Here is a 13,067-nt window from a genome sequence, read left to right as displayed (position 1 = left end):
AGAAGTAGGCTTGAGACTGTGGCAAAATTATATGAAATTCACCTCGTCCCTCAATGTGGAGGAGGATATGCACAACTTCTTGCTCCTCCCCCCGATTAGAAATCACATAAACTGGGTTATATTGTAAGCCAGAAATAAATGTATTCACTATAACAGATGTATTTTAAATAGTTAAGGAGGTAGAAGACCGAACAAGGCAGATTATTAAGAAAATAAAACAGAGCAAGAAACTGGTTACATGTAAGTTCTCACCCTAAACATGGTTCCAATCATCATCTTCACAAGCCGGATGTCCTTCCAGCCAGGGTCCAGTTCTTTCCCCCAGTTCCAACTTAGTTGTTTCCAGCAGTCATCTTGGGTGGGGTAGCAGGGGAGAACTGACGACCTGGATTACCTCACTTCCCACCCTTAAATAGGATTTGCATACGGTGGGAGTCCTTTTTTTTCCTAGTTTGACCACCCCCCCACACACCGCCCAGCTTCGTGTGGAAAAGTACAGAATTCAAGATAGGTTCCAGTATCAGATGACATGGTCACATGCATCTGTAAGGCTTCTGTAGCCATTCTTCACAGGCTGACCCACACGTTCACAGGAAGGGTATGTCTACACTACGGGATTAATCCGAATTTATATAATTCGAATTTTGGAAACAGATTGTATAAAGTCGAATGTATGCAGCCACACTAAGCACATTAATTCGGCGGTGTGCGTTCATGTACCAGGGCTAGCGTCGATTTCCAGAGCGTTGCACTGTGGGTAGCTATCCCATAGTTCCTGCAGTCTCCTCCGCCCATTGGAGTTCTGGGTTGAGATCCCAATGCCTGATGGGGCCAAAAACATTGTCGTGGGTGGTTCTGGGTACATCCTCCCCCCTCTCCAGGGAAGCAATGGCAGACAACCATTTTGTGCCTTTTTCCTGGGTGAACAGTGCAGACGCCATACCACGGCAAGCATGGAGCGCGCTTCGCTCAAGACAGCAGTCATGAACATTGTAAACACCTTGCGCATTATCGTGCAATTTATGCTGAACCAGAACCTGCAAAACAAGGCGGCGAGGAGTAGGCTATGGCAGCGCGGCGGCGAGAGTGATGAGGACATGGACATGGAATTCTATCAAACCGCGGGCCCCGGTGCTTTGGAGATCGTGCTGTTAATGGGTCAGGTTATAGCCGTGGAACGCCGATTCTGGGCCCGGGAAACAAGAACAGACTGGAGGGACCACATAGTGTTGCAGATGTGGGACGATTCCCAGTGGCTGCGAAACTTTCGCATGCGTAAGGGCACTTTCTTGGAACTTAATGACTTGCTTTCCCCTGCCCTGAAGCGCCAGAATACCAAGATGAGAGCAGCCCTCACAGCTGAGAAGCGAGTGGCAATAGCCCTGTGGAAGCTTGCAACGCCAGACAGCTACCGGTCAGTCGGGAATCAATTTGGAGTGGGCAAATCTACTTTGGGGGCCGCTGTGATGCAAGTAGCCAAAGCAATCACTGAGGTGCTGCTACGAAAGTTAGTGACTCTGGGAAATGTGCAGGTCATAGTGGATGGCTTTGCTGCAGTGGGATTCCCTAACTGTGGTGGGGCGATAGATGAAACCCATATCCCTATCTTGGCACCGGAGCACCAGGGTACCCAGTACATAAACCGCAAGGGGTACTTTTCAGTGGTGCTGCAAGCACTTGTGGATCACAAGGGACGTTTCACCAATATCAACGTCGGCTGGGCGGGAAGGGTTCATGATGCTTGCATCTTCAGGAACACTAATCTGTTTAAATGGCTGTAGCAAGGGACTTACTTCCCGGACCAGAAAATAACCGTTGGGGATGTTGAAATGCCAATAGTTATTGTTGGGGACCCAGCCTACCCCTTAATGCCATGGCTCATGAAGCCATACAAAGGCAGCCTGGACAGGAGTCAGGAGCTGTTCAACTACAGGCTGAGCAAGTGCAGAATGGTGGTAGAATGTGCATTTGGCCGTTTAAAAGGTCGCTGGCGCTCGTTACTGACTCGCTCAGACCTCAGCCAAACCAATATCCCCATTATTATTGCTGCTTGCTGTGTGCTCCACAATCTCTGTGAGAGTAAGGGGGAGACCTTTATGGTGGGGTGGGAGGCTGAGGCAAATCGCCTGGCTGGTGATTATGCACAGCCAGACATCAGGGCGATTAGAAGATCACACCAGGAAGCGCTGTGCATCAGAGAAGCTTTGAAAACCAATTTAATGACTGGCCAGGCTATGGTGTGAAAGTTCTGTTTGTTGGAAACCCGCCCCATTGATTGACTCCTTCCCTGTAAGCAAACCACCCTCCCCCCTTAGATCACAGCTTGCTTTTAAAGGAAATAAAGTCACTATCATTTAAAAATCATGTATTCTTTATTAATTGATTATAAACATAGGGAGAGAACCGACAAGGTAACCTGGGTGATGTTTGGGAGGAGGATAGGAGGGAAGTAAAAGGCCACTGAAAAAATTCAATATAATGACAGCCTTTTGGTTGGGCTGTCCACTGGGGTGGAGTGGGAGGGTGCACGGAGCCTCCCCCTCCCCCCCCCCCGCGTTCTTACACGTCTGGGTGAGGAGCATATGGAACATGGTGAGGGGGGAGGGAGGTTATACAGCGGCTGCAGCGGCAGTCTGTTATTCTGCTGCCGTTCCTGAAGCTCCACCAGACGCCGGAGCATGTCCGTTTGATCACGCAGCAGCCCCAGCGTTGCAGCCTGCCACCTCTCATCTCGAGCGTCCCTCATGACCTCACGTTCACTGGCATCTTTCCTGTATTTAGATACCGTGTCCTTCCACTCATTCAAATGAGCTCTTTCATTGCGGGTGCATTCCATTATTTCCAAGAACATCTCATCTCGCGTCCTCTTTCTCCGCCGCCTTATCTGAGATAGCCTTCAGGACGGAGGAGGGAGGCTTGAAAAATTTGCAGCTGCTGGAGGGATGGAAAAAAGGAGAGAAGTTTTTAAAATGATACATTTTACAGAACAATGCTTATACTCTTTCATGGTGAACAGCACTATTCACATTACATAGCACGTGATTTCAGTACAAGGTCGCATTTTCCATCTTAATATTGAGTGCCTGTGGCTTTGGTATTAGAGATCACAGACACAGGTCCGGGCAACAGAATTCAGCATGCATGCGGCCACAGTAAGCCATTGTCTTTTGTCTTCTGCGCCCTCCTTTCCCACATACCAAGCAAAGCCCGTTGACTGCTGCGGTTTTCCTGTTAACCTTCAGCAGCAGAAAACAAACTAACCCCCCCTCCCCCCATCCAATTTTCTGGGATGATCGCTTTATCCCTCCCACTCATCTAGATCAGGCCTGCACAACTCGTAAAGCGGCGAGGGCCATATTACTCCAAAGAAAACAGCTGAGGGCCGAAACCCCCCAAGCGCTGCCAACCTCCCCTCCCCAGCGCTACCCAGCCCCCCCGAAACACAACACCCCCCTGGCGCCACACACCACACAGAAACAAACTCTCCTTCCCCAGCGCCACCCCACTGAAACAGCAGTATTGAACCTCGGTAATTTGTTATAGCGGGCCCCTAAGGTAGTATAATTAAGGTAAAAGAAAAATGTCTTTTTGCTAGAAGTAGAATAAGATCTTACCCCCACTTTGTAATCAATTGCCCTGTTGAATGAATGAGGTGTGAATGAGGAAGGCGTGGAAGGCAGGCACCTCCAGACAGCTGCAACTCTTAGAGAGGGCAGGGCCGGCTCTAGGATTTTTGCCACCCCAAGCAAAAAAATTTTTGGCCGCTCCCCCCCCCTTTTTTTGTGCCCCTCTGCCCCCGGCCCCGCCCCAACTCCACCCCTTCGGAACCCCTTCTTCAAATCCCCAGACACGCCTCCTCCCCCGGCATACTGCATTTCCCCCACACCATTGCTTCCTGCAGGTCCCCCGTGACCTCCCGCCCTAGCTCACCTCCGCTCCGCCTGCTCCCACTGGTGTGCTGCCGTTCCGCTTCCCCCCCCTCCCTCTCAGGCGAGGGAGGGCGGAGAAGCAGAGCAGCGGCGCGTTCAGGGGAGCAAGCGGAGCAGAGGGGAGCTAGGGTGGAGGGGTGCAGGCAGTAACGGGGGGTAGAGGAACCACTCCCCGCTCCAGCTCACCTCTGCTCCACCACCACCGCTGCCTCCCCCAAGCGCCCCGCCACTCGGCTTGTCCTCCCTCCCAGCCTTGCTGCATGAAACAGCTGTTTCGCCTGCGGCAAGCCTGGGAGGGAAGGGGGAGAAGCGGAGTGGCGGCGGTGCGCTCAGGGGAGCAAGCGGAGGAGAGCTGGGGCAGCGGGGGCACTTTTTCCCCATGCCTCGGAGTTGGCGCCTATGATGGCCGGCGCCAGAATGCTGCCCCTAGAAATATGCCGCCCCAAGCACCTGCTTGTTTTGCTGGTGCCTGGAGCTGGCCCTGAGAGAGGGGATGGGAGCCAGACCAGATCAGTAGAACAGGTCAGCCACTGATTCACTGCTTGCCTCCTCAGCCCCCCTCCCCTGGCTCACCTAGTCACTCCCTGCCTGCTCGCCTACTCAGCCCCCCCCCTTCACCCACCGCTTGCCTACTCACCCCCCTGCGGGCCGCACAGTGAGCCCACCTACTCAACCCCCGCGGGCCGCACAGTGAGCCCAGGCGGGCCACATGTGGCCCCCGGGCCGCATGTTGTGCAGGCCTGCATCTAGATATTATCTAGTTTTACAACAGGCAATAGAAAAAGTACTAGTGAAGTCAGTACAGAGTAAAATTTCATACAGTTACTTGTTTATGTTGCTCTACGTACTATACACTGAAATGTAAGTACAGTATTTATATTCCAATTTATTTTATAATTATATGGTAAAAATGAGAAGTAAGCAATTTGTCAGTAACAGTGTGCTGTGACACTTTTGTATTTTTATGTCTTATTTAGTAAGCAAGTAGTTTTTAAGTAAGGTGAAACTTGGTGGTATGCAAGACAATCAGACTTCTGAAAGGGGTACAGTAGTCTGGAAAGTTTGAGAGCCACTGTTTTACAGTAACCTTGTAACCCTACTAGCATAGGGTTAGTCCTAGGTCATGTCAAACATTCTTAAGCCTACGCCCCAGTATGGCCAAGCTAAAATCTTACATGCCTCAACCTATTGGCTTTGCATTCCAGCCATGTTTTACTTATGTACCTAATACACACTCATCATTCCTAAATGCTTGTCAATCTTATACATAAGATTGCAATTTAAATCTATTTAGCAAACATTGATTATATATGAAATAGCATATGAGTTGATCATAATACTAAATAACATAATGATAAATGGATAAAATGAACTAATTGGCTACAATTAGCTTGAGCTTTAATTTGCCCTTAGTCTAACTCCCATCTACAAACAAAAATCTCTAAAGTGAGTTAAATGGTGCTTTATGTTGGCCTGTTAGGGGGATGGGTTGAAACTCAAATGCTGCTTATTGTCAAGCTAGTAATGTAGCTCAAGTTATAGCAGCTCAACAGCTGCTAATCCAATCACTCTTTGCTGCTTATTAAATTCCTTTATGTAGCGCTAGTCAGGGCCAGATTAAGGCATAAGATAACTACTCTACAATTTAGGGCCTCTCAACATGAGGGGCCTATAAAAAATAAAAAACTGACTCCATTTCAAATTTTAGCAAAATTGGTTGATAAATGAGATATGGGAAAAAGAAGATTCTTTCTAAATATAGACATTTGCATTCAAATATGACAAAAATATACACATCTGGCTACACAAATATCCTTAACCTCCCTTACCCTTCACTAATTGTTCATTATTGACAGGTGGGAGGCCAGGGCTGAGAAAAAAACGATAATTGCACTTGTAAAATTAGTATTTCTATGAGTAAGTCTGCTATCAGTCTCCTAAGACAGTGTTTTGTTGGCCAGCTGTTACTGGTAAAATTCTGACTGTGCCTTCATAACGTATTTAAATAAATAAATAATCTCACTGCTGATAAAATCGGGAAAATTGTGAGGTCGGAGACGGCAGTGTCATGAGACAATCCTGCCAAGCTCATACTCATATGGGACTCATCCTAGTAGTGATGTTATATATAGCGTCCCCCTTGGCTGGTAATAGCCAGAAGGCCACCATCTTTCATTTATGGTCCAGCATGCTTAGTCATATAGTGCCTTCACTCCTGTTTTTCTTCGTTTTCTTAAGTGTTAGTGTGTTCTTTCTTCTTTTGATATGTACGTACATATAATTGTGTATTTTAGTGTGCATACTGCTTTCTGCTTCATGTGCTATCCATGCTTCACATGATTGAGTTTTCAGGTGATCGTCTTATGGACTTGGGTCAAGTGGATCTTGAGGAGGATAAATTTGTGTTGGCTTCCCTCCGTCAGTTTCGGGAACCTTCACAATAAATATCAGAGAGTGCTGATGAAAGGATAAATAAAGGGTTTTGAGAGAATGGAAGGAAGATATACATATGTATCAAAATATTCTGAATACTTGGTGAGCTAGTTATTTCAAACTATTTGCATACATGATTTATAGGCTATTAAGGCCTATAATATTCATTATCTTTGCTTGAATATAGGTTATTTTTTCCTCATTTTCTCAATGCCTGTCTAGAGATTACCAGTCTTTTTTCTGGTAAATTCTTTCTCTTTGACAACAAGCTTTATGCACGACTCTGTGGCCCTGAGGTGTTTACTTGAGATTAATTAGTGGTTCTGGAGGAGACAGAGGGTAGAGAAGCGAACGTGAAGAGAGAGAGGTTTTCTTGCAGCATTTTCTAGGCAGACATCTGCCCTAAGCATTCTGTGCATCAAAAGTGACAAACTCCATAGCTTATCATTTGAGGACGTCATCAATGACTTTGCTCTCCAAAAATCATGAAAGAAAATGTTTTAAATTTCAGTGTTAAAATTAATGTGATGTGCAAACAGACATACTGTAGGTTGTACTACTTCCATTAAGTAAGCTGGTCTCTGTAACTATAACTGCTTTTGTGTTGCTGTAGATATAAAGTTTTCATATCTTCTAATTAAGAAATCATAGACAAAATATGTTAATTTGAAATTATTTTATAATGTAAACAGGCATATTGCAAGACACATGTTTTAGTTAGATTATTATTCTATTTTTACAACTTTGCCTTTATATATGCAGATATAAAGCTTTCATGTTTATATATTAAATGTCCTTTCTGTGAAAATAATAAATTATTTTTTTAATGTTATCGGGCCTCTTACACTTGACATAGTTTAGGGCCTCAGAATGTCATGGCCCTGGCCATGGTTGTTTTTCAGTGTGGTTGGTCTCTCTAGAGTTTGGTCTCTCTAGAGCTAGGCTAGCTTGAGTGGAGTAACTTGATAATAGAGATGAGGTACTATCAGAGATTGAGGTGTTCTATTATTTGAATTTTAATTATTGTTTCAACCAGTTTATCAGGTACAGATTTAAGATTTACTGGACTGTAGTTTCCCAGTTCATCCCAGATTCTTTTTTAAATATAAATACAGCATTTGCTACAGTGGTGCAGTAGGTGTTTTTAATGAGAGATTGCATATATTTGTTGGAATTTCAGCCACTACATACTTAAGCTCCTTCAAACTCTTGGATGTATACCATCTGGCTTGGTGACTTATTACTTTCCAAAATATTGGTTTCTCCAAGCACCTTGTCTTCTGACACCTCAATCTCTGATAGTACCTCATCTTTATTATCAGAAAATAGGAAGTCCAGAGTAGGTATCTCTCCATATCTTCTTATAGGCAAAGAAAGGAACAGTTGAGATAGAGTTAAGGTTGAGAGTACAATGCAGTAATTTAGGGTAAAATATGTTACAGGCAAGGTATAATTATAACAAAAAAAAGAATTTCTGAGATTAAAATTAAAACATAAAATAAATCCAAACATTAGTTTATGGAAATGCAGAGTTACTATATCAAACATTCTTAATTCTGCTTCGTAGTGAAAACGTACAATAACCATGTTTAAAACTAAGGCATCTTAGTCCCAGATTAGATTAAATTGATTTAAAGATGTGTTAGGTTGTGTGGTGTGTTTTCTGTGCCTTATAGCCACATGTAGAGGTCATTCTTTATATTAGTTATTTTAAAAAAATCAATGTCACTATAAATATGAATCCTTGTTAGAAGAATTTATATTCTTCCTGTTCCAAGAACATTTCAGAAGCTTTAGGGTGTGATAAAATCCACAAAGTAAATTTTGACACCTTTCCCTCCTTTAAAATGTTTTATCTCCTGGTTTCCATTAAGTATTTATAGGCTCCATCTGTGCTACTCTAAAGTTTTTCTAGAGAAAGCATGATTGACATTGAAATGATTTTAAAATGTGTATACTGTTCATAATCAGTTTTGCAATCTTTTCACCATTTTACTGTCCTCAAAATATTTGAAGAGGATCAGGAGTGATATAATATTTATATTTACTTGCTGTATACAATTGATATATTTTAGTGTGTATATCATTAGTCATATAGTTCCAAAGTCTGGTTTGAAATCCTTCTGCTGATGTTGCTCTAGCAAGCACCAGAGTCTGTCTTAGGCCCTATCCTGACTCACATGATTAACTGCAGACTTAGGCCTTGGCTACACTTGCAGCTATACAGCGCTGTGAGGTAAACCTGTCTCGTACAGCTGAGTAGGGAAAAGCGCTGCAGTGTATCCACACTGACAGCTGCCAGCGCAGTGTTGTGGCCACACTTGTAACATTTTTAGCTGTGTTGGGAGCGGTGCATTATGGGCAGCTATCCCAGCATTCATGTGGCTGCAACGTGCTTTTCAAAATGGGGGGGGTGGATTGTGACAGGGAGTGTGGGGGGAGAGAGAGTGCTTTTTGGAGCATGTTAGCTCTCTATTTTGCAAGTTCTGAACTCCCGGCCCCCTGCTCATTCATTTACTTACTCAAAGCAAGCTGCAAATTGTTTGCTTTTCTCTGCAGTAGGAGCTTTGAAACCGGCACTTCTGCATTCCTGCAGCCGGTCACAACAATGGAGAGGATTGGCCACTTGACAAGGTGATTAGTACAGCGTTTACACTCACACCTGTGAGTTGTAGCCACTCCGCTGCAGCTGTTATTCCTCTTGGAGATGTGGAGTACCTGCAGCGGTGTACCCAGGGAGATACAGTGCTACAAGTGCCCTGCCAGTGTGGACGGGGAGAGAGTTACAGCGCTGGGGGAGGCTTTACAGCGCTGTAACTTGCAAGTGTAGCCAAGGCCTTAGATGGGAGGTGCTGTGAAACCCCAGCCTCTCTTCCTTACCAATCCATTAGTTTTTATTTTCTCGTATGTTCACCTCAAAGAGAAGAAAACAGTCCATCCCCAAATGCTGCTGCTTCTACTCTCCCAGTGGGTTTAAAGATAAACCTGAATGGGTCTAAAGACAAATCTCAATCAGTTTTCCCTAAGAAATGAAAGTCTAAGTTGGTTTGCTGATATGCCTATTGCCCTAGTCATTTTAAAGTGTATGGTTTTATATATATGTGCTCTAGTGTAATATGTGGCATAAAAATGTAGTGACTGTGTGTGCTAGGCTTATGGTTTTATTTTTAGTGCCAGTATGCTAGAATTTGTTGTGTTCCATTACTAATTGTAAAAATGAAATCCAGCTGACTTCATTGGTGTAATGAGTAATGGTAGAAAATAGGTGTGGCCTAAAAAGAAAATACCTTAAATTTTCTGTTTCAGATCAGATTTTTTTTTAAATTGTTTTATATTGTTTTGTTTATCCCTCCTGCAGGGATTAGGAGCAGACAGCAAGAACCTCTACCCTTTCTTACTTCCCATTATTCAGCTAAGTACAGATGTTTCCCAGCCTCCTCATGTTTATCTTCTGGAAGATGGCTTGGAATTATGGTAAGTGGAAGAACTTTGCTCAGCAGATAAATGCATATTAATATTTTTATCACTACTACAAAAAAAGTGACTTGCTTAGAAACATATATGTAATATGTACACTAAACTGACCACGTGGCAAGCTCAGATTTAGGATCAAGCAAATTATGGGCTATTGCTGCTTTGACCAGTGGAGGTTTGACTATCTGAGCATGTAGTGTTTTTTTAATCATGTGCTTTGCTTATAAACATAATGCAAAATTTCACTGATTATTCACCCACAGGAATTATAAGTTGGAACATAGAATGATGAATGTAGTCTGCTCTCACCTGATTGTCACAATGCAGGCTATTACACCTCAGAACAATATTTTGAGGGAAAAGGGAGATATTTCTGTAGCATAGGTTTCTTTAACTGGTGACTCTGAAATTTCTTAGAGGTCTAGAATGCTAGTATGTTGTCTTGATGCATGTAGCATGCAATTTTATCCACCTTACCTGCACTCTGCCCATTAATCCACCTCCCGTATGGATACTTTGAACATTCCAAACATCTGAGCAGCTTCAAACAGACATCATTTAAAAATAAAAATAGAGAGGCATAAAAATGTTTGCTTCTTTCCCCCATTCTTTTGAGATGACAGGACCAGCAAGTATTCCACAGACCAGCAGTGTGGGAAATACCATTTTGAAAGATAATAATTTCAAATAATTGTGGCATTCTTCATTTGAAGAGATTTTATATTGATACTAGAATATTACAATATTTTTATACTTGTCAAAATTGTTCCTCTTAACATGTTTATTATGCAAAACAGGGAACTAAATGTAAACAATGTTTTAATTAATCTACTCTTAGGTTAGTGACATTGGAGAATAGCCCATGTCTTACTCCTGAGCTGCTGCGAATCTTTCAGAATATGTCGGCCCTTCTTGGTGAGTCTTAATAATAAGGATTCTGTTTTCTATACTAACAACGTTGTTCATGTTCTAGTAATAAAATAACTAAGGCAGTAAGAAGTTGAGATCAAAATTCTTACTATTAAAAATGCTTGAACGAGCTTTGAGTAACTTAAAGAATTTCCTATTTTCTTGTACCCCGATTGTGTTTAAATAAATCAACATTTTAAGTGCTTTGTACTTAAAAAGGCAAAGAAACAAACTGGAGATGATGCTTTTTATTAATGGACTGTTTTTTACTTAAAGACAAAGGGTGACATTCCGGACCAGTTGAAGTCAATTGGAGATTTGCCATTGACTTTAATGAGTCCAGAATGTCATCCAAAATATTTGCTGGTTGGTAGGCTAATTTCGATAGGTATCTCTGCACAAATATCTGTTTATTCTCCATGGTGTAATTTTTATTTATGAGGCTGCATGTTCTTGGAGGCATATGTTTCACAAAAGATTCCGTGGGTCTTATGTTTGGAGACTATATGATGTATATTCATACATGCAGTATAAGTGCTATTAAAATGTAGAACTAACTGAAGTTGCTTAGCAGCTGAGTGCTATTTGACAATTAATTTTGGAAATGAAATTCATCTATATATAGTTTATTTGCTTACTTATTGCAAAAAAAGAATCAACTGAGTTGGACTTCATAGTGTTCCATTAAGACTGCACAGTCACTGATTTTATAAAAGCCCCTCAAAGCTTAACACGAAATCAAATAATAACATTGCGTTTGTGTGTAGAGAATAGCTGACTATTCTACTTGCTTAATTAGATAATAATCCTACTTGCTACTCTGAAGAACATAAAGAATTAATGGCTCCATTCCAAATAATTAATATTCAAGTAGTAAATTTTCAAATTATAATTGAAAAGGAAGGAGGAGGGTAAACAGCTGGAAGGGGAGTTGTTAGTGGGTTATACATAGGGCCTACCAAATTCATGGTTCATTTTGGTCAATTTCAAAGTCATAGGATTTTAAAAATTGTAAATTTCATGAGTTCAGATATTTAAATCTAAAATTTCATGGTGTTGTAACAGTAAGGGTCCTGACCCAACTCTGAAGGCAGCAGCGCAGAAGTAAGGGTGGCATGATATGGTATTGCCATACTTACTTCTGCACTGCTGCTAGCGGGTGCTGCCTTCAGAGCTGGTTGCCTGGCCAGCAGCCACCGCTGTCTGACCACCCAGCTCTAAAAGCAACGTAGGAGTAAGGGTGACAATACTGCAACCCACCTACAATAACCTTGCGACCCTCCCCCTCCCCCATGACCCTCTTTTGGGTCGGGACCCCCTGTTTGAGAAACGCTGGTCCCCTCCCTTCCTTCCTCCCCCGAAATCTGTATAGTATAGGGTGAAAGTACACAAAAGACCAGATTTCACGGTCCGTGATGCATTTTTCACAGCCATGAATTTGGTAGTGCCCTAGTTATACATTGTAGTAATAAGCCATAAATCCAGTGTCTCTATTCAATCCATGATTTTTAGTGTCTAGCACAGTTATGAATTTAAGCCCCCAGGTTTTGTCTTTTGAAAATAATGTGCAGATTTCCTTTGAGGATGAGGACTGATAGCAGATACAGAATGATCGCTTTGTGAAAAGTGTTCACCCACAGGTGATGTGGTGTTTTTGTCTTTTATCATTTTCTTGTTTGAGTTCATTTGAGAGCATAGTGTTTGTCTGGTTTCACCCATGTTGCTATTGGGGCATTTAATACACTGGCTGAGGTACACCACATGTTGTGATAGGCATGTGTTGGATCCATGAATCTTGAAAGATGTGTTGTGGGGAATGTTGATAATTGTAGCAATGGAAATGTGTCTGCAGATTTTGCATCTGTTGTTCTAGCAGGATCTGATGCTGCTTTGAGTTGGTGTGTCCTGGTCTGTGGGGAGCTTGCTTCTGATGGTGAGCTTGGAGAGGTTTAGGGGTTGTTGAAGGCCAGAAGAGGGGGTTCAAGAAAGATTTCTTTCAGGATGGGGTCCCCATCGAGTATGGGTTGTAGTTGTTTGATACCCCATATGGGTTCCACCGTGGGGTGGTAGGTGACAACTAGGGTATGTGGTCCGAGGGGGTTTTATTTCTGTACTGAAGCAGGTTCTCTTGGAGTATTTGGGTGACCCATTCCACGATATGATCTACTTCTCTGGTGGAATGTCCTTGTTTGGTGGAGGTAGTTTTGCGTGTGTTACCACACTGTACACAGTAATATTTGTTATGCAAATATTTTTTTGCCTTCCTTTAATTATTTGCTGCACTTTTATGTGCTTTGGAGATTGATGAACTAATTGCTATAG

The 13,067-nt window shown here is 42.8% G+C and overlaps 1 protein-coding gene across 1 annotated transcript in view; it reads left to right on the top strand.

Moving 5' to 3' along the window:
• IPO11 (importin 11) overlaps positions 1-13,067 on the top strand; it is a 230,789-nt gene that overhangs the window by 89,859 nt on the left and 127,863 nt on the right. Inside the window, exons 20-21 of the mRNA XM_054033042.1 lie at positions 9,721-9,836; positions 10,675-10,751. Of these exons, the coding sequence (XP_053889017.1) occupies positions 9,721-9,836; positions 10,675-10,751 (193 nt within the window). The remainder of the gene's footprint in view (positions 1-9,720; positions 9,837-10,674; positions 10,752-13,067) is intronic.

Source organism: Malaclemys terrapin, chromosome 6 (assembly GCF_027887155.1).
Source record: "Malaclemys terrapin pileata isolate rMalTer1 chromosome 6, rMalTer1.hap1, whole genome shotgun sequence".
Taxonomy (NCBI): Eukaryota; Metazoa; Chordata; order Testudines; family Emydidae; genus Malaclemys; species Malaclemys terrapin.
This window is presented reverse-complemented; position numbering and strand designations above follow the sequence as displayed.